General features: G+C 36.2%; 1 protein-coding gene across 5 annotated transcripts in view; it reads right to left on the bottom strand.

Annotated features, from left to right (window-relative positions):
• PIG-C (phosphatidylinositol glycan anchor biosynthesis class C) overlaps nt 1-24,786 on the bottom strand; it is a 101,570-nt gene that overhangs the window by 59,418 nt on the left and 17,366 nt on the right. For all 5 annotated transcript variants that reach the window (XM_090395767.1, XM_090395783.1, XM_090395792.1 and 2 more), the window contains exon 3: nt 872-1,026. In XM_090395767.1, coding sequence (XP_090251893.1) covers nt 872-1,026 — 155 coding nt within the window. The remainder of the gene's footprint in view (nt 1-871; nt 1,027-24,786) is intronic.

Here is a 24,786-nt window from a genome sequence, read left to right as displayed (position 1 = left end):
GTAAAACCGGCCTTTCTGACCATGCACTCCAAACATACCACAGAATTGATTGGAAAAATACCAAGTCCCTACCTGCACCAAAACCTGGTCTGAGAGAAAATTTAAAGAGTCATGTGAAATGCTCAAACACAACCCAAATCTCAACAAAAATGATGGCCTAACCATTTCAAGAATGTGGAGGATCCATCTACAACCTGTATAACAACCTAAATTATCCACAGAAAAATCCCACTACAAGAAGACAACCTGGTGAAGTGTTTGTAACATTCAACAGCAACTGAAAGAAATCATTTTATAACAATCAGAACTATCCAGAAGAATATTAATACATGAGGACTTTAGCAGTTTATTGTAGTTGTATTTATTTATTTATTTATTTATATATATATATATTTATTTTTATTTTATTTTATTTTTTTTTATCACTAGAGGTCAGGCTAGGAAAAAGGATTTATTAACTACGTAGATTTAGTTTACCAGTATACAGGGCATGAGCATGTAGCTTGGTTCCTTATACAGTTGTATTCTTCCGATGATGACCTCGATAGAGGGGTCGAAACGTCAAGTTTTATTTTATTAGTTATTAATAAAATAATCTGTTCAACACGTGTTTTTGTGTCCCTAAATTTACAAATATGAGTGCTGATCACCACGTAACCTTAAAAGAAAGAATTCTTACTTAAGTTGAATTTTAATGTGAAAGGACATCATATATGGGATAAACTTTATGAGTGATTTTTACACAAGGTTATATATAAGAAAAGAATGATACTTTATACGGATGAAAGTAACATTATGTTGTGGTATATTCTGAGTAAGTTGATTTTTTAAAAAAACATGCTTTAAATCAGATTTTTTAAAAAAATTTTACCTTTCCTGGAAAACCACAACAGTGACAGATGACTATCAGTGACAGCATGAGCCAAATAGAGAAATGCAGTAAGCATACCAACTGTGGTAAGAAGAGCAAGAGGTGAAAGCACTTGAGCATCAAGATATATAAATACAACCACAAATATGCAAGTGCTGTAAAGAATTAAGAAATATATATATTACCATCCAAGTTCATAAGTACAGTAATTCTTTCTTCATTAGTGATTCAAAATTTTAATATATTTCTAGCTCTTCTAATAAGTTAAGACATTGAAATTTTGTGCTCCATGCAAATTGAGCAGATTCCTCCAATATATGCAAACAATGATCCAACAACAGAGCATCAAGAAATTCCAGGCTGTGCAATCACCATATGCACATTTGGCATACACCAGCAACTATATGGTGTGGCTTTCTGATGTGCAAAATGAAATAAATATACTGTATTAGTGCTAAACAGTGTGACTGGCATATTACTAAACTGCACTTCATAGAATAAAAGACAAATGTATATTTCCAGTCGTCTTTTATTGTTGATGAAGTAGCATCATCTAATGCAATGAAATGAAAGAGCAAATAGCATGCTACTCACAAAATGTATTATCGGTTTCAAATAAAATCTATAGTAATTTACACAACATTCCATCCATGGAACTGGAGATAAGTCAGAGATTAAGACTAACCTATGTTCTTATATGTGGGGGTGGGAAGAGAACAGAGCTGAGTCCAGCCTATATCAAAAGTTGAACCAAGTAACATTTTACTTACTGCTAGCACAAGAAAGAGGAGTATGAAATTATAAAAATGAAATCCAGAAATAATGTTTAAATGTTGCATTAAATTAATGTCACTTATATAAAATCTTCATAATAAACTAAATATGTACAATATGCATCAATGAAAGCAAAAAAAAAAAAAAGACCCTGAAAACTTTAGCAGCCAGGAATTTTATAACTGATCGTTCCATCTATCCCCCCCCCCAAAAAAAAGTCAACTTTCTAATTGGACAAACCCAATGATGTAAGTTGGCATATATTGATGTTTTCTTAGAACTATAAATTAGAGAACTTCATTTTGTGTTTGAAAGATTCTTTATCCATGTCCATTTATCAAAAAATTTAGGTCAAAAACTTAAATTCTAAATTTATGATTTAGAATTTGAAGATTTAGAAGTTTTTAACTTAAATTTTTGCTTTTAATAATATAGTGTGCATGCATTAGGTTCATTATGAAGATTAAATGCCAATGATTTGTATTCTGTCAATGTACAATTTCCTGCCATCACTACAAAGCGCCTCCATAGCGCAACTGGAAGAGCAAAGGTACGTTGCACCTTCCGGTTGGAAAATGCCTAAGTTCAATTCTTGTCGTGATGGGAAGAAACTTTATATATAGATTTTTTTTCAAATCAATTCAATTAGCTGATCTCATACAGAGGTAGCAGGGTTTTTTCTCCCAGAAACTCAGGTTTTTAATCCTGCACTCAGGCAAATCAGCCTTGATAATGCATGCAATTTACAGACAAAAAATATTAGTTGTGGTGGCATTGGGCAGTAGATGATGTTGTGTGTAGACGATGATGGAAGTAACAGTTCTGTGTTGTTTGTGGATTAAATGGTGGAGAAGGAGAGTTGCAGAGTGCCCTCCCTCGATGAGTCCTTGGAGGTATCACATAATAATAATAATAATTTCTTTCATGAAGTCATCTGCCCCAAAATTATAATTCACTAAGCGCTAAGCAAAATGGCATTAAGCGAATACAATAAACAATAGGAATAATTATAATTCATCCATCAGTTGGCATAAATTTGAAAAAAAAAAAAAAATGATAAGCTATATTAGAGGATAAAATCATCAAAGTTAATACAAATCAATCGCTTAAAATTTTATTTAATGTCTAAACATTTGATCAAGCTACTTTTTTACAAAAAAAATAAGTAAAGATGTTTGAATAGTGCTTGACTTTTTAATCTTGTCATGCAATTTGCGATAGTTGGCGATCGCTATATCAAGATTTCAGCAGACTTCATTCCATATTAGGTTTAGCATCAAACAAATTTCCATAGCATGATCAATGTGATTGCAAACTACCTCAAGTTCTTTTGCAGTTAGCTCCTTAGTCATAACATTCACTTCTTGTTTGCACTCCTTATCTTTTTCATATACACTGTTCTTCTAGTCAAAGGAGATCATTCTCACTTAATTGTTCTGGGGAATCAAGCAAGTTTCTCACATCTTCATTATCCAGTTCAATAAATCCAAGTTCTTTTCCAACTGTATTGATTTCTTCAATAATGTTAGATCCTGGATTTTGCACACAATAAACTAACATAGGCTTGAGCTTAAAGTTGCCTTCTGCATTGCCTCCTAATAAAAAAACATAAGACGATCTTTAGATACTTTGTATCCCGGTTGAGATGCTTCAGTTTTAGTTAGGAAAGTTATTGTTGGCATATGCTTCCAAAAACAACCAGTTTCATCTACATTGAATATTTGACGATCATCATAATCGCCCTCTTGAATTATCCTTATTATTCAGGAAACTTGGCTGCAAAATTATTCAGGAAACTTGGCTGCAAAATCTTATCAGTACTAGCAGATTACCCAGTTATTCTTACATTATGCAGTCTAGCTCAATTTTTAAAAACGCAGTAAAGTTTTCAAAAAATTCCTCTTGAAATTTGGTCACTTTCAATGATGTAAAAATATTGAGACCATTTCATTGAATATTCCTTAGTACTAAGGAGTACTTTTTTGGTTACAATTCTCAATCTAGAGTGATAGAAGATATTTAATCTCAATCTTTAAATCGCTTCTAATTCAGGTAATCTGCATGCTTAAAGAAGTAGTAGCAACTTTTCCTTCTGCTTTGTATTCTTTACTCTTATTTAATATTATTATTATTATTTGACACCTCCAGGGAGTCCTAAGACTCATCGAGGGAGGGTACCTGCTCTACAACTCTCCGTCTCCACCACTCAACCTCATCCACAAACCACCTCATCTACACCAATTCCATCTACTGTCCATCATCACCACTATTATTTTCACAGACAATCACAAACATCCATGCCCACGGCAGGATTCGAACCTACAGCCTTTGGCTGGAGAGAGAATATAAGTATCTAAATTAAATGAAAGAAAAGTAATTGAGCAAGAGAACAGAGTTTGTGATTGCACTTGCGATGACAGCTTTGGGTCAACTGCCGAGTGTCGCCAGCCACCGCCAACAGCACTGCCACTGGCTGCTACACTAATAAATGACACCGCTCGCTACAGATTGGCGACAAAAAATTGAACATAACGTAAAAAATCATATTAACTGATTAATTATTTGTTTAAAGCAGGAAATAATATCATTTCACTCAATCGCACTAAACAGATTATTGTGCATAATGTTGTCTTAGGCTAATCTTGAATGGCAGGCAGTCTCAAGCAGAGTAATGTGGGCAAATATCAGAATGGGGAACTGGACAATGAGACTTATTTGTGCCTATGGTCCCACAGAAGGTTCTACTAAGATAGAAGTGGAGGAATTTTTTGAGGATTTAGAGAAATCAGCTGACACAATGAAAAAGGAAAAGTTGGTCCTTGTTGGGGATCTAAATAGCAGAGTAGGAAATGATTGTCAGACATACTAAAATATACTGGGAAAATTTGGAGAAAAGAGCAAAGCTAATAATAATGGCAAATACCTGTTGGATTTCTGCTCAGGACATGGACTGGTTATCACTAACACCATCTTCCAACATAAAATTGTGCACAAATTCACATGGAGAGAAGAGGCAAGGAATAAGAAAAGTCTCATTGACTATGTTATTGTTGATAGTGATGTTTTCTCCCTGGTGCAGGACACCAGAGTGTACAGAGGATTTGAAATTGGAAGTGATCACTATTTAGTCTTGAGCAGGATGAAATTGAATTTCATATTGAAAAGAATAACATGTAAGAAAGTTTTAAAGCGAATAAAAGTTGAGCAGCTCTCAGATGTGAACTGTAGACTAAAATAAACAAAGATTAATGAAGAAAAAATGAAAGAGTTTGAGGACAGGAACCAAACCTTGGAGATTTAGTGGCAAGCCTTGAAGAAAACCTTGATTGATTCAGCTAGAGAGGCATGTGGTGAGGTTGTCTGCAAGGATAGAAAAATCAGAACTCCATGGTGGACACAGGAAGTTAAAGAGACAGTGAAGGAAAAGAAGAAAGCATATCAAAAGTTCCTGGGAAATAAGTCAGCTTTTGCTCTTAGAGAATACAAAGACAAAGGTAAGAAAGCTAAACACTGTGTAAAAATAGCTAAACAAAAGTCATGGGAGGACTTTGGCAAGAACATAGAAAATAAATATCAAGAAGGTGGCAAAATATTCTGGAGTTTGTTGAAGAAGCTTAGAAATGGAGGAAAGAGTGCTGTAAAAGGAGATGATAAAGGTGACATGAAAACTGGAGAAAAAAATATCCTTGAAATATGGAGTAATTACTTCGAGAAATTGCTAAATGAAACAAGCAGTGATAGCACAGTGGCAAAAAACAGTCAATAGGCATACAGTCACGAATACATATCCATACTTGAAGTAGAAAAAGCCATCAAAGGCTTGAAATGTGGAAAGGCAGCAGGGGTAGATGATATTCGACCAGAAATGCTGAAGTATGGTGGTATGAAAGTCTTGCAGTGGCTGCACTTCATAGTTCTGAAGGCCTGGACAGAGGGACAAATTCCAAATGATTGGAGTAGAGCTCTCACAGTACCCATATATAAAAATGGAAATAAAACTGAATGTGAGAATTACATGATATTTCCTTCCTGAGTGTTCCTGGTAATAGCATCTGAGAATTTGACTGTAATGAATATGACCATGCTGCCACCTATTGGTGAGAGTGATCATAAGATCTTGACCTGGAAGGTGGCTAAAGGTGTAGAAGTTTCAATTAAGACAGGGTATAGGTGGAATTACCGTGGTGGCAAGTATGACAAGCATAGGAGATTGCTTGGATCAGTGCATGGCATGTAAAACTGCAAGGGCTGGATGTCGATAGAGCATTGGAAGTGGTCAAGGAGCATTTACAGGAGGTTATGGCTGATTGTATACCCAGGGTCCGAATAGTAAAACAAGTAGGGGTTAAATGGATGAATAACACCATTAAGCTTGAGCTGCAAAAAAAGAAACAACTATGGAGGAAATTTAAAGAGAAAAGTAACCTGCAGGTCAGAAGGGTAACGAGTGTGGTAAAAAAAGCAAAAGCGGATTATGAAAGGAAACTAGCTATGCAAGGTAAAGAGAATCCCAAACAATTCTTTCAATATGCTGCAAGCAAAAAAAAACTGTATAGGGCAGAATGATTTTAAGGAATGACGATGGTAAGGAGGTCACTGAATCAGTCGATATGGTGGAATTACTGAGCGAGCACTTTTGCAAGAGTATATCATCCAGGTGGTGATATTGAAAAAATGAAGGAACCATTAGTTTATACAGGAATTGTGATGAATGAAGTGGAGGTGAATAGTCTATTACAGAACCTTAATGTGAATACATCTGTAGGATTGGATGATATAAGTGGCTAAAGAATTATCAGTGCCCTTGACCATGTTGTTTAATCTGAGTCTTGAGTCTGGGTTAGTCCCGAAGGTGTGGAAAGAGGGGAAAATAGTTCCACTGCATAAAGGAGCATCCAAGACTACTGTTGCAAATTACCGACCGATCAGCATATCAGGAGTCATTGTCAAGGGAAAAATACAGGAATGGATTGATGATAATGAGATACTGTATGGGGGACAGCATGGCTTTGTGAAGGGTAGATCATGCCTCAGTAACTTGCTCAAGTTTTATAACACAGTGACGGCTGAACTAGATAAGGGTAATGGGTTTACAGTGAAACTGCTCAACCTGGCTAAGGCATTTGACAGGATACTGCATGGAATTCTAATCCACAAACTACAACATATGGGAATGGATATAGGGTTGGTGAGATGGATAGGTGTGTGGTTGATGGAGAGATATCAGAGAGTAGTTTATTCAAGAGTAGAGTCCAAAAGACGGCCTGTGACTAGTGGTGTGCCGCAGGGTTCTGTTCTTGGACCACTGCTGTTTAATTTGTTCATTAACGACATATGGAAGGATCTAAGAGGAACAGTTCATTTGTTCGCTGATGATGCAAAGTTAGGTAGGGCAATAGTGAATGCAGAAGATGTCAAAATCTTGCAGGAAGACTTGGATAGATTGGAGTTCTCGGCTATGGGGAATGGATTTCAATTTAATGTGACAAAATGTAAGGTTATGCATTTTGGTACCACATTGGTGGAACTGTACTCCATGAGATTGATGAGGCCAGGGACTTGGGAGTGTTGGTGGATAGGGAGATGAAGTTTAGGGGGCACATTGCAAAAGTAGCTAAATCAGCTCATCAACTCACTTGGTTGTTGAAAAATACTTTGACTAGCAGAGACAAGCAAGTTATTGTACCTCTGTACTGAGCTTTGATAAGACCTCATCTCGACTACTGTGTCCAGATTTGGTCACCAAGGTTTCTTCTTGATGGGAAGGAGGTGGAGAGGATCCAGAGGCGAGTGACCAAGATGATAGCAGGTCTATTGAATGAACCTTATGAGAACAGGTTGAAGATTTGTGGGTTGCAGAAATTAGTTGATAGGTGGAAAAGGGGAGATATGATTGAGACATTCAAATTGCTAAAGGGTTTCTATAGGATTAATTCAGAGGATGTTTTTGAGATCAGGATTGGTGGTGGGAGAACTATGGAAGCTGGGCAAGAGTGTGGTTAGCAAGGGTGTTAGAGCTGGGTTTTTTACTTTTAGAGTGGTAAACGAGTGGAATAAGCTGCCAGAGTCTGTTGTGGGTGCTATGACAATGAATGAGTTCAAGGCAAGGTATGATAGATACTGTGAGAATGTCGAATAGTTGTGTGGACATGATGTATAGGGCCTCCCTCGATGAGTCTAAGGACTACCTGGAGTCAACCGTAATAACAATAATAAGATATATGCAAGAATACTTGAGAAATGGTTGAGAAGAATTGTGGAAGAAAAGCTTGGTGAAGAACAAGCTGGATTCAGGCCAAATAGAAACTGTCAGGATCAGATCTTCACTTTACAACAAATAATTGAGAAATCATGGGAATATAACAAAGATCTGTATTTAAGTTTTGTAGATCTGGAAAAGGTATATGACAAGGTGCAAAGAGAAAAGTTATTCAATATGCTACAGTTATATGGTGTCAATGGGGCATTATCTCAAGCAATACTTAATCTTTATTTGAGTTGTAAGTGGTTAGAATTGAAGAAAGTACAGGAAGATGGTTTAATGTTAAATCTGGTGTGAGACAAGGATATACATTATCTCCTCTGTTATTCATTATCTATATGGATCACAATATGAAGGAAAGTGGTATTAGACATGACATCAAAATTGGAGATGTTAATGTCGGCTCTTTGCTTTATGCGGACAATGTTATACTTCTAAATAAATCCGCTACAAGTCTGCAAGATTCTCTGACTAAATTGAATAACTGTTGTAATAGATATGGTATGAAGGTCAGCAATAAAAAGACAAAGACAATGAAAATAGGCAGAATCGTTGAAAATATCAACTGTGTTGTGAACGGAGAACCTGTGGAACAAGTAAAACATTTCACCTACTTAGGCACAATTTTTAGTGAAGATGGTAAATTAAATATGGAAATAGACAACAGAATTAACAAAGCTGGTATGGTAGGAAGTCAATTGAATAAATTCATACGGAATAAGAGAGAAATTAGTCAGAACACTAAATTAGCTATATACAAGACAGTGTTCAAACCAGTTTTAACTTATGGATCTGACAGCTGGGTCAGAAGTAAAACACTTGACCAAAGACTAGAGACTGTAGATATGAGAATCCTGAGAAAGATTAGAGGTGTGAACAGATGGCATCAATGGCAATATCATATTAAAAATGATGATATTAGGAAAAAACTTGACATTGTCAGCATCCAGGAATGCGTTAGCAGATCTAATCTCAGGTTGTATGGTCATTTAAACAGAATGGGCAAGGAAAGATTAGCAAAAACAAGTGATCTCTGCCAGGTTGGCAGGAAAACGACCCAGAGGAAGACCAAGACATAGGTGGATTGATACAGTACAAAGTGCCTTAGACCAGTGCTTGCCAAACTTCTGGATGTCAGGGCCCCCTTTGCAAAAATTAAAATATTTCACAGCCCCCCCCCCCCTCGAAAAAAAATCATAATAGAGACATACATTATTATAATATTTATTGTATTTATATTCAATACAAAACATACACAGTGAATATTGCAAAAATCAAATGCACATATTACATTTTTTGCCTCTTACCGTTTGGTTCTGAAGACAATGCGGGCTGTTCTGGTAAAATATGAAATACTGTCCTTTTTTTTTTTTTTTGATTCTGTTTCTGCTTCTTCTGATTGTTCGAGGGATTTTTTATTTTTATTTTTTTTTTTTATCAGCCACTTAGGGTTAAATTTTTCCATCTCAGGGTTAAATTTTTTAGCGTAGAATAGATCAAATAATAGCACCATTTACCGATACTGGCACACCACAGACTAACAACATGAAATTAGTGAATATTACCTGAATAACGAAATCCCTGGACCAGGAATATTTTTCTCTTTTGTTACTTTTCTCCCTTTACGGTAATTAAGCCTAACGCGAAACAGACAGCAATGACAGGTTATTAAGAAGTGCATATGGCTGGTGTGGTATTAACAAAAGATTGTGCAACCGAAAGATAAAAGCATAGCTGAAAATTGAGTTGAAATGCTAACTCTCTTCAACCAAATTCCATATGTGAAACTGCCATAACATTCATTATATATATATATATTAGTTAGTTTTAAAACTTTTACGAATTTGAATACGTTTACAATTTTAACACATTTGGTTGAATTTTATTGCTGCCTTGGGAAATCGAACTCACACACGTCTAATTAATAACAATAGTTTTCAGTTAGATACTGTGTTTGCCCATGCAACATATGGTTTTGTTTCAGTCTATATAGCATAGTTTCTGTATGGAGACATGTGATTCATTAAATAGTGTGTTTTTATCCCAGTTGCCTCTAATTGCACTATTTCTTGAGAAATATATTACACAGACTGCTCATACCTTATTCACTGGCATAATAAAAGTACTTGTTTTTATTGCCTCTGCAGTACAGTGGCTGTTAGGGAGTGCGTGTTGTTTACCACTGCAAGCAAGTTACTATCTCCCGACATGAACTTGTTTAAGCTTTTTTTCATGTGTGAAGTATATGGGAAACTTTTATTGGTAACAGAAAACTAGCTCGGATGACAGTGATAATATAAAACGAGTTTTGATATGTATATATCAAAAGTCAATATCAACAGTTCCTGATTACGAATGCATGATGAAAGGGACAGGAAGATTTGGAGCTTCCCTGGAGAGCATTCGAAGTAAATACAATTAACCATTGCTTTGAAATGAAACATATGAATTAGCAATATTTACTAATATTCATTAAGTGCCAAAATACCCAGGAAGCAAAGTCTGTGAACCAACACCAATGTGTGAATTTTTCCATTAAAATATAAAAAAATAACAAAAAAGAAATAATAAATAATAAAAGTTAAATACGTTTCTTTTAAAATAAAAAAATCTACTTAGTCTTAAAACATTTTAAATTTGTTTTCATTATTTCACGGCCCCCCCCTCAACAAAACCTATGGACCCTAAGGGGGCCACTGCCCACAGTTTGGGAAGCGTTGCCTTAGACGACAGAAATATAAGATCTGATAATATTGGAGTCTTGACAAGTAACAGACTGATCTGGAGGAAAATTGTAGATAGGAAGTTAATAATGATGTAAATTTTTCATGTAGTACTATCATATCCTGTACACCCCTTGAGGGTACATGGCAGGAATTTGATGATGATGATGAGGTTCGATATGTGAAATTCAATTGTCAACTAAATTGTCAAAAATGCCAGACCACAATGCCCCAAGAGCAGTTTTATCCTATTGATACAGTCAAGCACTTCTGGTCTTCATTTGCCTTTATTCATGAAAGCCTTCAAATCCTTACAAATCTAACATTACCATTATGAACTAAATGCTCCTTTTTGGCATGCTCTAATTTAGTAGGGACTGACATAAAATTCCTGGAAATGCATGAAATCTTTCTCGCTTTTCAACAGTATACATACAATGGCAAAAAAATGGGCCTTGCAAGGAAATTCCTTTAATCTGTTCATCTGCAAATTCTTCTTCTTAATCCTCCTCTTTTACCTTTACAGTGTTGAGATTTTTTCCAACTATTCTTGGACTGGTAATTGCAACCAGAACTCGAGAATAAGGTGGTTAGCCCTATGCCTTCCTGGTGTGTCACATGTCTGTAGATGCGTGTGTTCATGGGGCCAGTTTGCCTGTTCTGGGGGGATGAAAAACCTGAGTTATGAGGTAAAAAAAACTTCTATCTCCATATGAGACTGGCTAACTCACTTTTCGTTGAAATAAGCCAGATAAAGTTCCTCACATCGCTGGCGGAATTCGAACCCAGGTCTTTCCGACAAAAGGGCTTTGTCTATATCGACTGAGCAATGAAGACTCTCTGTACAAATTAATAAAATAATTTATGAAAGAGGAATCAACATAAATGTTTCTTAGTCAAGTAATGACAACCAGAACAATGTGCTATAAAACAATCAGAAGTTATTATAGAATAAATCAATAATCAAATTTGAGTATTTTACAGAAAACACTGCTCACTCAGTCTCCAAAAGCTAGATAGGATTTAAAGGTCTTGTCTATTCCCTATAAGGGAATACAAGGTGTTAGCTAATTTATTTTATTGGCTGAGTGCCAATAATAAGCACCTAATCGATTTTCCAGAAGAAAAAGTGAGAAAAACATTGTTTTTAATATTTTTATCATGAGTTTTCCTTGGTTATACTGCACCTCACATATTATTTCACAGGTCTGCATACGACTATTTGTTTTTTTATGTAGGAGTCCTACATAAAAAACAAATAGCCAATATTTAAAACAATGACAATAAATAAAGAATCTTCTTCATCAAAGATTATTATCGGAATCACTTATGTTGAATTTAAATGTCTTTATTTGTAAAATGTTTGTAAAACACAAAAATAGAACAATTCAATTGAAAGTGTGTGTTATTATGTGACATATCAGCTGCAGGAGAATAGCTTCATCTGCATTAATAGACATACAAAATAAATTACAATAGAATAATTTAGTTAATAAATTATTTTAATATAAACAAATCAATTACAAATTAAGGAATACATGATATTAGTCAGTATAACTTCCCAAAATTGAGTTATAGGCAATTGTTTTTGTTCAGGTTTGTGTTGTGAATGTGTGCTTCACAGCTTTCCTCATAGTCGTTTCAGAAGAAATTAACTTTTGTGTAACACTTTGGTTTTGTTCAAATGAATCCTATGTTTTGTAGATAATGTGTGGCTTGCTAAACCAGATTTGTTGGGTTCTTTAAGTGAAATGTATTCCTAATGTTCTTCAAGATGAATTTGTGCAGAACAACCAGTCTGTCCATAATAATATAAGCCGTAGAACAGGGATTCTGTGAACTCCAACATAAGAAAGAGGAGGATTTTCTCTTTTCCATTCAGTTTGCAAACTTAATACCTTCCTTATTAAGTTTGCAAACTGAATAGAAAGAGACATATAAGTTAATCTGTCAAAGTAGTCTTGCTATTTTTTCTGAAAGTCTTTTAACATATGGAATACAAATTCTGGTAATTTCTTCATGAGGCAGATTAAAATGACAACCATAATTATCAATTATTTTTTTTAACAGTTTCTGCATTAAAACCATTAGAGATAAAGATAGTTCTGATAATAAATAGTTCTTTGTTTAGAAGAGAATCTGTAGAACATATTTCATGAGCTCTGTCGAATAAAGATTTGATCACACAATCAGTATGAGTTGGTTTTCTATATACTGAGAAATATACACTACTATTTGGCTGACAGAAATGAGAATATATTATTGGATATGAGAATGAGAATGTTATTGGATATAATCCAATAACAACCCAAAAAATAATTAACTGCTCTCCTAAAAATCAACCCAGGCAAGAAGAAGCCCACATGACTCCTATTCCATATGCTGGTGGTGGGAAGTAGATTGAGGACAGCTCGAGTCTTTGACGCCAGGAAGTATTATTAGAATATAAAGAAATTCGTGCATGAAACCACTATCACGTAGATTAACACATATGCCACAGTAAATAACATTTTTATTATGTAAATATTATTATTATTATTATTCCGGGCAACTCCAAGGAGTCAAAAACTCATCGAGGGAGACTCTAACATCACGTCAAGAACAACTATTCGACATTCACACAGTATCTATCATACTTCATCTTGAACTCATTCACAGTCATAGCACCCACAACAGACTCTCGCAGCTTATTCCACTCATTCACCACTCTCCAAGTAAAAAACCTAGCTCTAACACACTAAGTTCTTGCTCAGCATCCATGTATGGCCCCTAGGCCTCCCACCACCACCAGTCCTATTCTAAAGTATCTTCTGAATTAATCTTATAGAAACCCTTCAGTAATTTGAATGTCTCAATCATATCACCCCTTTGCCACCTATCAACCAATTTTTTGCTACACAGACAAATCTTCAATCTGTTCTCATAAGGTTCATTCCATAGACCTGCTATCATCTTGGTCACTCGCCTCTGGATCTTCTCCACTTCCTCCCCATTAAGAAGAAACCCTGGCGCCCATATCCGGGAACAGTAGTCTAGATGGGGTCTTATCAAGGCTCGATACAGAGGAACAATAACCTGTTTGACTCTACTTGTTAAAGTATTTTTCAGCAACCAAGTGATTTGATGAGCTGATTTAGCCACTTTCGCGATGTGCCCCCTAAACTTCAACTCCCTATCCACCAACACTACTAAATCCCTGGCCTCATCAATCTTCTGGAGTATGGTTCCACCAACGTGATATACTGTTGCTAATCTTTTCACCCCAAAATGCATAACCTTACATTTTGCCACATTAAATCGTCATCCATTTTCCTTAGCCCAGTCCTCCAAACTATCCAAATCACCCTGCAAATTTTGACATCCTATGCACTCACTATTGCTCTACCCAACTTTGCATCATCAGCAAACAAGTGAACACCTCCTCTTAGATCCTTTCCTATATCGTTAATGAACAAATTGAAAAGTAGTGGTCCAAGAACAGAACCCTGCAGCACATCACAAGTCACAAGCCGTCTTTTGGATTCTACTCCTGAATAAACCACTCTCTGATATCTCTCCATCAACCATCCTCCTATCCATCCTCATATGCTGCAGTTTACTGATTAGAATTCCATGTGGTATACTGTCAAAGGCCTTAGCAAGATTCAGTAGAATCACTGTAAACCCATTACCCTAATCCAGTTCAGCCGTCACTGTGTTATAAAATGTAAGCAAGTTACTGAGGCATGATCTACCCTTCACAAAACCATGTTGTCCCCCATACAGTATCCCATTTTCATCTATCCAATCCTATATTTTTTTCTTGACTAATTTCTCCAAGACCTTGATAACGATTCCTGATATGCTAATCAGTCGGTAATTTACAACAGCAGTCTTGGAACCTCCTTTATGCAGTGGAACTATTTTCCTCTCTTTCCATCCCCTCGGGACTAACCCAGACCCGAGACTCATATTAAACAAAATGGCCAAGGGCACTGACAATTCTTTAGCCGCTTCACATATGACACGAGCTGGTATACCATCCAATCCCACAGATGTATTGACACTGAGGTTTTGTAATAGACTACTCACCTTCACTTCATTCACCACAATTCCCATATAATCTATTGGTTCATTCATTCCTGCAATGTCACCACCTGGATAATATATATTATTGCAAAGTGCTCGCTCAGTAATTCAACTACATCAACTGATTCGGTTACCTCCCTACCATCGGCATTCTTTAAAATCATCATGCCATATACATTTTTTCTTTTACTTGCAACATATCAAAAAAACTGTTTGGGATTCTCTTTAGCCTGCATGGCCAATGTTCTTTCGTAATCCTTTTTTGCCTTTCTTACCACACTCGTTACCCTTCTACCTGCGCTTTATACCATTCATGTGCCTGCCGGTCACCTTTCTCCTTAAATTCCCTCCATAGTTGTTTCTTTTTTTACAGCTCAAGCTTAATGGTGTTATTCATCCATTTAACCCCTACTTGATTTATTATTCGGACTCTAGGTATACAGTCAGCCATTGCTTCATGCAAACACTTCTTAACTGCCTCCCATGCACTATCAACTTCTAGCCTTTACAGTTGTACATGCTATGGCACTGAACCAATCAAACTCCTAAGCTTGTCATACTTTCCAGCCCGATAATTCCACACCTTTAACCACTTCCCAAGTCAAGACCCTATGATCACTCTCACCAATCGGTGGCAACGTGGTCATATTCGTTACAGCCAAATTCTCAGATGCAATTACTAGGTCAAGCACTCTCTGACCCCTAGTATTTTCCATTACATGCTGTTGCAGATAGTTATCTCTTAATAATCGCATAAAATCCAATTCCTTCCTCCCATGTGTCCTCTCCTCCTTTCAATCAATGTTACCATAATTGAAATCACCCATAATAATTACCCTCCTTCCTCTCATTTCTTCTATTTACTTATGCATACTATCTCCACCATCTATTCCATCACCTGGTCTATAGCAGCACTCAACTGTATATTTTGTTCTGCTAGTTTCAATCTCACACCAAATAGCCTCAAATGTGCTCTTTTCTCTATCCTGCAGTTCCACTTCTATTCTCCTTGGCTGTAGCTCATCAGCTATCATCAATAACACTCCCCCCCCCCCATTTTATTCTCCCTGTCACTCCTGAACACACCATACCTCTCACATTCAATCTCACTAGCTATATCATCTTCTGTTAGCCATGTTTCACTAATGCCAATAACCTGTGGTCTGGAAGTGTCAACCAAGGCCAAAAATTCTTCCTTGTTGTTCCTAATACTTCTGGCATTAGTATACATGAATTGCAGAAGCCCATTTGTCCCCTCCCTATTTTGATGCCTTATACTAACTATCCCATTCTGATTCGTAGTCTTTCGTACTCGCTTGGGCATATTACACACATTCATACACTCAACTGTCTTCCTAAAGTCTGCATATATACTGCCCCCCCCCCTTAATAACTCTTGTTTCTCTGATTTTGCACATCCACTTGCACTACATTCGACAACACCTTTTCAAGTCTTCGTACACCAGATCCATTCAAACCATCCATCTTATATAAATCCTTTCACCCATCAAACTCACTCCACACATCCACAAATTCCACACCACTCATCCTGCATAATTCACGCATAAAGTCATTTGCAATTATGGCCCTCCTTCTATACTCTTCACTGTCATGCTGCGGCAACAGACTCACCATCCTAACTCTCTCACTCTTCTCTTTTGCTACCTCAAGCAATTCCTTCACATCCTCACTCATGGCCATTTTGTCTCCTTTCAAATCATTTGTACCTGCTACCACTATCAATTCTTTCACCCACTGCTTTTGCATTCTAATTGACTCGCTTATTCCATCTTATGTATCATAAGACATCATCAGTACAACTAACGAACAACAATAGGAATTGAATTCAAAAAATAGTAGTGCACATGCTCAAAATGGAATCCCTCTATGTATATAATCCATGAACATGCAACTGTACACAGTTGCATGTTCATGGATTAAAAATCTTTAGTATCCAGAGCACACAAGATTTGTTCTTCCTAAAAATCCCTAAAACAAGAATTGGAAATTATCAAAGAAATGGCCTTACTAAATGGATATAATCCAATAACAACCCCAAAAATAATTAACTGCTCTCCTACAAAACAACCCAGGCAAGAAGAAGCCCACATGACTCCTATTCCATATGGTGGTGTTGGTGGGCAGTAGATGGTGTTGATGTAGATGATAATAGTAGAGATTCGGTGTAGTTGATGGATGGAGAGGTGGAGATGGAGAGTTGTAGAGTAGATGTCCTCCCTTAATGAGTCCTCGGAGGTGTCACGAAATAATAATAATAATAATAAAATGTATGCATCTTGAATATTTAAAAATATACATCCTAAAATGAATTAATCAAAATATCTCAATTAATAATAAGGATGTATTAATTAGAATTAATTACATCCTAAAATGAATTAATTAATTTGCACAACTTTGTATAATCTTATTGGCAAGTAACTGGAAATGAGTTTGTGCTAAGAAACACAGAACTAAACTACAGAATTTTAATATAAAGAGATAAGTAAAACTTTAATTTTAGGGGACACTCTTGGATCAGAATGTGTTTACTGACTGCAGCTCTTTTTAAATTAAGAAAGTACTAAAAATTAATGAAATGATCATACACTGGTATTGCTGCCTACCTTTGCTGCTTGGCAATTACAATCTTTAGAAGTTGAAGTCAAAATTGTAAATGAAGATGGTGATGAATGAAAATAATATTAATGATAAGTAAAATAGTGAGACAAAACTCCATTGAATCCTAAAAAAAAATTAAATCTGAAATATAAGTAAGAGAGTAAAATAAAGTTAAACTACAGAAGTAAAAGAAATTAGCACCATATATTGCTCCTTAATTGGTGTGTTACTGAAATCTTTTTACCTGATAATCATCAACATGTTGTCACCTCTTGACGTTTTCTTAAGCAATTTTCCTTCCATACATAATAACATGGATGTCAGTTCATTACCCTGTCTGAGTTTTTACTCCTTATTATGGAATGCCCTTATATCTCAGCTATGTTCTGTGCTTATGCCATAGAGCCTTCACCATTATTATGAATGGTGCCAAGTGTGATGACCTCTATGACCCAATAACAGAAATAATACTAGATGAAATGAAGAGCTTCATCCTCCTTTTTTTTTCTTGAACTGCCTTGCCACACTTCATTTTCTCTAATGCCAAAGCAATCCAAGAAAAATATTCAGCATATCACAAGTGGCTTGAGAGATCAAAACTCCGGCTTTGCACTTGAAATGTCATGCATCTTCCAAAAGATGTATAAAACCAAATTTAAATCTGATTTTGAAAGGACCAAATGCAAAAATCTTACCTCGTGTTCAAACAGCAGTTGATCTTTCTCATCCCTGACTAGAATCATTGTCACTGGATGCAACTTCTGGCCTTCTATGCTCTCACACACATTTGGAAAATAAAATTGTATATTCTGTAAGAATAAGGCAGACCTCACATTTTTCTCCTGCAAACTCTACACAGACAATCATGGCAAATTACTTCCCATCATGCCTCCTCTAGTCTTTAATCAGAAAGAAATCAGAAGAATCCTGAATAGCTTGGACACAAACAGATCTTCTGGTCCTGATGATATCCCTTTAACTGTGCTAAAAAGTTGTAGTTATGTATAGTTCACCCACCGATTAGAGATCCTTCGACACTTCTGCGCATGTCAGAAAAAGGAGAATCCATTCCGATAATAGGGTAATCAATGTCTTCTGGGATGAGTTTGTTTATTATTAAAGGTCGGAAAATTTAGCTTTTCTTCTACAAACATTGCAGTTTTTAAAGTGTAACTATTTTGCTTGTATAACAGTTGGAAAAATATACGTGGAGTATTAACAAAATTAAAAAAAGTATAGTATAAAACAAAAATTTAACTAAGTTTATTTTTAAGAAAGTTTTCTATAAAATAAAATAATTATACAGAAAAACAGAAATTTTTTCAAATGTACTTAGATATTCTAAACTTACAGTTGAGAGAACTGAGACACTTTAATGTCCTAAACCGATTAATTATTTATGACTTGTTGTGACTCTTTTAACAAACCCATGCAAAAAAAAACGTTGGGAAAAAAATACTATTATCAAATCCTTTTAATCTTCAGAGTCATCTGAATCTGTGTCCGAATCGCCATCACTTTCACTTAAACTGATCGCCAAAGGTTCGCATAATTCTTCGATAATTCCGTCTCTGTCCCAATACATATTTTCCAATGAGGTGACATGAGAGCAATATTTTCCCCAGTTTTGAACTGTAATACTTTCAATCTGTAATACTTTCAATCGGGGGTGCTTAAGGGTCAAAGCTGTATAACTGAGAGGAGACCTCCACATAGCCTTTAAAGGAATGCGGAGAACCGACCAGGGCTTCTGACCTAATGTCCAATCCTCACCTTCTCGTGGTGCACCCTGTTGGGTATCTACTTTGATACTGAACGAACGAGGATGGGCTGGCAATTTGGGATTTAGCCGACCAAATTGTATTCTTATTGGTTAAACCAAAATAAAAAATGATGGTACAACATGACAACATTTCATGCCGGCTGGGGCGTCGCCCGGTTAAACAAGGCCCCCGTTGTTTTCGCCAGGGAACCAGGGCGAACAGCGAAAAGTCAGCTACTGGAACAAATCTGAAAACAAACCCCAACTCAACATCACCAGAGTTAAAGATCGGTACTATCAATGTAAGAAGCCTGAATGGCAAAGAAATGGAGCTAGCTGAGGAATTAGATAAGTACCAGATCGACATAATAGGGGTGACTGAAACAAAAAAGACCAAAACTGGTGAGATCTTTCTGAGCAATAAGTACAAAATGTTATATTCAGGCAATAACAATCAAGGAAAAGAAGGAGTAGCCATAGTATTCAACACAAAATACGAGGCTAATCTTCTTGAATGGCAGTCAGTCTCAAGTAGAGTAATGTGGGCAAATATGAGAATGGGGAACTGGACAATGAGACTTATTTGTGCCTATGGTCCCACAGAAGGTTCTACTAAGGTAGAAGTGGAGGAATTTTTTGAGGCTTTAGAAAAAGCAACTGACACAATGAAAAAGGAAAAGTTGGTCCTTGTTGGGGATCTAAATAGTAGAGTAGGAAATGATTGTGAGACATACAAAAATATTTTGGGAAAATTTGGAGAAAAGAGCAAAGCTAATAATAATGGCAAATATCTGTTGGATTTCTGCTCAGGACATGGACTGGTTATTACTAACACCATGTTCCAACATAAAAATGTGCACAAATTCACATGGAGAGAAGAGGCTAGGAATAAGAAAAGTCTCATTGACTATGTTATTGTTGATAGTGATGTTTTCTCCCTGGTGCAGGACACCAGAGTATACAGAGGATTTGAAATTGGAAGTGATCACTATTTAGTCTTGAGCAGGATAAAATTGAATTTCATATTGAAAAGAATAACATGTAAGAAAGTTTTAAAGCGAATAAAAGTTGAGCAGCTCTCAGATGTAAACTGTAGACTAAAATACAGAAATATTATTGAAAAGAAAATGAAAGAGTTTGAGAACAGGAATCAAGCCTTGGAGATTCAGTGGCAAACTCTGAAGGAAACATTGATTGATTCTGCCAGAGAAGCATGTGGTGAGGTTGTGTGCAAAGATAAAAAAATCAGAACTCCCTGGTGGATACAGGAAGTTAAAGAGGCAGTGAAAGAAAAGAAGAAAGCATATCAAAAGTTCCTGGCAAATAAGTCAGCTTTTACTCTTACAGAATACAGAGACAAATGTAAGAAAGCTAAACAGTGTGTAAAACTAGCTAAACAAAAGTCATGGGAGGACTTTGGCAAGAATATAGAAAATAAATATCAAGAAGGTGGCAAAATATTCTGGAGGTTGTTGAAGAAGCTTAGGAATGGAGGAAAGAGTGCTGTAAAAGGAATTAGAGATGATAAAGGTGAAATGAAAACAGGAGAAAAAGATATCCTTGAAGTATGGAGTAATTACTTTGAAAAACTGCTAAATGAAACAAGCAGTGATGACAGCACAGTGATAAGAAACACTGACCAGGCATGCAGTCAGGAACACATATCCATACTTGAAGTAGAAAAAGCCATCAAAGGCTTGAAATGTGGAAAGGCAGCAGGAGTAGATGATATTCGACCAGAAATGCTGAAGTATGGTGGTATAAGAGTCTTACAGTGGCTGCACTGCATAGTTCAGAAAGCCTGGACAGAGGGACGAATTCCCGATGATTGGAGTAGAGCTCTCATAGTACCCATATATAAAAAGGGAAATAAAACTGAATGTGAGAATTACAGAGGTATTTCCCTACTGAGTGTTCCTGGCAAGATCTATGCAAGTATACTTGAGAAACGGTTGAGAAGAATTGTGGAAGAAAAGCTTGGTGAAGAACAAGCTGGATTCAGGCCAAATAGAGGCTGTCAGGATCAGATCTTCACTTTACGACAAATAGTCGAGAAAGCATGGGAATATAACAAAGATCTGTATTTAAGTTTTGTCGATTTGGAAAAGGCATATGACAAGGTGCCAAGAGAGAAGCTATTCAATACGCTGCAGTTATATGGTGTCAATGGGGCATTATATCAAGCAATACTTAGTCTTTATTTGAGTTGTGAGTCAGCAGTTAGAATTGAAGGAAGTACAGGAAGATGGTTTAATGTTAAATCTGGTATGAGACAAGGATGTACATTATCTCCTCTGTTATTCATTATCTATATGGATCACATTATAAAGGAATGTGGTATTAAACCTGATATCAAAATTGGAGATGTTAATGTCAGCTCTTTGCTTTATGCGGATGATGTTATACTTCTAAATAAATCCGCTACAAGTCTGCAAGATTCTCTGACTAAATTGAATAGCTGTTGTAATAGATATGGTATGAAAGTCAGCAATAAAAAGACAAAGACAATGAAAATAGGCAGAATCATTGAAAATGTCAACTGTGTTGTGAATGGAGAACCTGTGGAACAAGTAAAACATTTCAGCTACTTAGGCACAATTTTTACTGAAGATGGTAAACTAAATATAGAAATAGACAACAGAATCAGCAAAGCTGGTATCGTAGGAAGTCAACTGAATAAATTCATATGGAATAAGAAAGAAATTAGTCGGAACACTAAATTAGCTGTATACAAGACTGTGTTCAAACCAATTTTAACTTATGGATCTGAGAGCTGGGTCAGAAGTAACACTTGACCAAAGACTAGAGACCGCAGATATGAGAGTCCTGAGAAAGATTAGAGGCGTGAACAGATGGCATCAATGGCAATATCATATTAAAAATGAGGATATTAGGAAAGAACTTGACATTGTTAGCATCCAGGAATGCGTTAGCAGAGCTAATCTCAGATGGTATGGTCACTTAAATAGAATGGGAGAGGAAAGATTAGCAAAACAAGTGTTCTCTGCCAGGTTGGCAGGAAAACGACCCAGAGGAAGACCAAGATATAGGTGGATTGATACGGTACAAAGTGCCTTAGACGATAGAAATATAAGATCTGATAATGTTGGAGTCTTGACAAGTAACAGACTGATTTGGAGGAAAATTGTAGATAGGAAGTTAGTAATGATGTAATTTTTTCATGTAGTACTGTCATATCCTGTACACCCCTTGAGGGTACATGGCAGGAATTTGATGATGATGATGATACTTTCAATCGCCTGTTCTGAAAACTTAAAAAGTTTCGACATGTCAATATCCCCAGTTACGTTGCAATGGTGAATGAAACTTTTGACTTCTGTCCAAACATACTCAATAGCATTAATATCGCAATGATATGGTGGTAGCCTCAAAGCTAGAAATCCATGCTCTTTGAGCATTGTGTCGAATCTAAATAGATCAGTAGTGGGCGAGTTTCTTTTGACCAAATTAAGCAATTCAATTTTTTGCATATCTGGGGAATAAGAAATGTTATTTGCAGAGAGCCAATCCATAAGAACTTGCTTCTTATTAGACCAATTTGGAATTTTGTTTAATCGAATAGAGTGATATGAAGCATTATCAATTATAACAACAGCATTTTTAGGAAGATTTGGAATCGGTTTTTCTTCTGTCCACTTTTCGATGATCGTAGAATTCATTTGCCAATCTCCTGTAGTTGAATTGGCTTTATATAGTAAGTTTGAATTCGGTAAAAAACCTATTTCTCCACCCGCACACAAAATGAATATGTAAATAATTTATTATGTAAATAAAAATTACAAACCAGAAATGCCATGAGGCATTTCCGGTTTGTAGCACTCCACATTCTTCTTTAGACTGCCAACATTTTCCATAAGTTAAATTACTATAAATCCAAGTTTCATCTAGATACACAATCGGTCTTTTCTCCTCCCTGAAACATCTTATTGCTCTCAAATACTGCATTCTAGATAAAACAATGTCACTTTGCTCCATGATAAGTTTCCTTTTATTTTGGGACTTTTTAAAACAAAATCCGATTTCATGAACTATTTTCCTTAAAGTTTCTCTTTTCCAAAGAAAATTAATTTTTTCTTTAAGCACAGGAATCAAATTCGGAACAGTTGGCACTCTTTTCTCGACCACATAAAATTCGTGAATAGTTCTTCTTATAATGTCTACATCAAAATCATTCAAAGCTACGGTTTCGATGGTTTTCTTTCTCTGGTGCTTTTTTTAGGAGATTTAAATTTTGGCTTACCTTCACCTTTTGATTCCCTACGAATTCTTTTAACAGTCGACCCCGATACGCCCACAATTGCACTTGCACGTTTTATGACTTGAGAAAGGGGAACAAGGAGACGGCCTTCTGATGATTCTTTTTCGCAGAATGTCAGCACATTATTCAATATTCTTTTGCAAGAGCTACTGAAACGTTTAACAACAGAACTTGTTGACTGTACTGGATCCATCATACAAATTAATAATAGAAAAATAATGCAAAAAAGCGACAACAAAAATCAAGCTATTACTAGTACAGCGGCAGACAAGAAAGCATGTTATTTCGCATGTTGGCGACCAATTTGTACATCCTTCATTTCTTTCTTCCCTTCAGCATGAATCGACTATTCTTGGCAAAATGCCAAGGATACCTACAAATGGTGGGTATACTATAATAACTACCATACAGCTTCAAAACAGGCTTATAGTCAGCCATTTAAAAAAAAAAAAAAATATATATATACAGGGTGTTCGGGATAAATTTGACATATTTATAATTAATTATATTTTTCCGTAAGTTACATGTATTAACACACACTTCTCTTCATTTAAAAGTTTGGACCCTTCTTCATTCATATACAAGATGTCAGAAAGGATGGATAGCTGGAACCCACCTGAATCATGGAAGAGAATAACTTGTATCATGATGATTCGTGCCCGCCATCAAAATAAGGATATTACGACTGCTGCCCAATGCTCCCTGAATACAGTAAAAACAATCAGGCATGAACTAGAGACTTGCAATGGTGACTACGAGGATGTAGCAAGAAGAAAGATCCCTAGCAGACGATCTGATTGCGTTCGTACAGCAGAATTCCTCGCAAATCTGCAGGAACAGGTGTTGAAGAACCCTGGCATTGGAATTCGGGCTTTGTTCGTGGAGTTGCTAACTGTAGTCAAGCCCTGGATAACAAGGGTAGCCAATGGTAGGCCGTATGTATGGCAGCAGGATTCGGCCCCTTGCCACACCTCTGGGAAAAGTCAAAAATGGTTGTCTGAAAATTTCTACGACTTCACCAGTCCAAATGTTTGGCCTCCAAACTCCCCAGACCTTAACCCCATGGATTATTTTGTATGGGGCGCAGTTGAAAAAGACACCAATCGCACTTCCAGTAATACAAAAGCCCAGTTAATGGATAAAATTAAAACAGTTTTTGCGGCCCTTCCCAGGGAGACTGTAGCATCAGCTTGTTCGAGGTTCCGAAGCAGAATTGAAGCTGTGATCGATGCTAATGGTGGTTATTTTGAGTAAATCTTGTTGATAGTATTGTAATTAACTCTGCCTGTAATGTTTTTTTGTCAATTCATTAAATTTAATAGATACAAAGAAGATTTTCTTTTTCCTTACGAAACTGTCAAATTTATCCCGAACACCCTGTATATATATAAAATGATAAGCATTTTATGTCACATTTGTATGTCACGC

This window comes from Typopeltis vanoorti, chromosome 1 (genome assembly GCF_054136105.1).
Source record: "Typopeltis vanoorti isolate ZY-2024b chromosome 1, IOZ_Tvanoo_1.0, whole genome shotgun sequence".
Lineage (NCBI taxonomy): Eukaryota > Metazoa > Arthropoda > Arachnida > Uropygi > Thelyphonidae > Typopeltis > Typopeltis vanoorti.
This window is presented reverse-complemented; position numbering and strand designations above follow the sequence as displayed.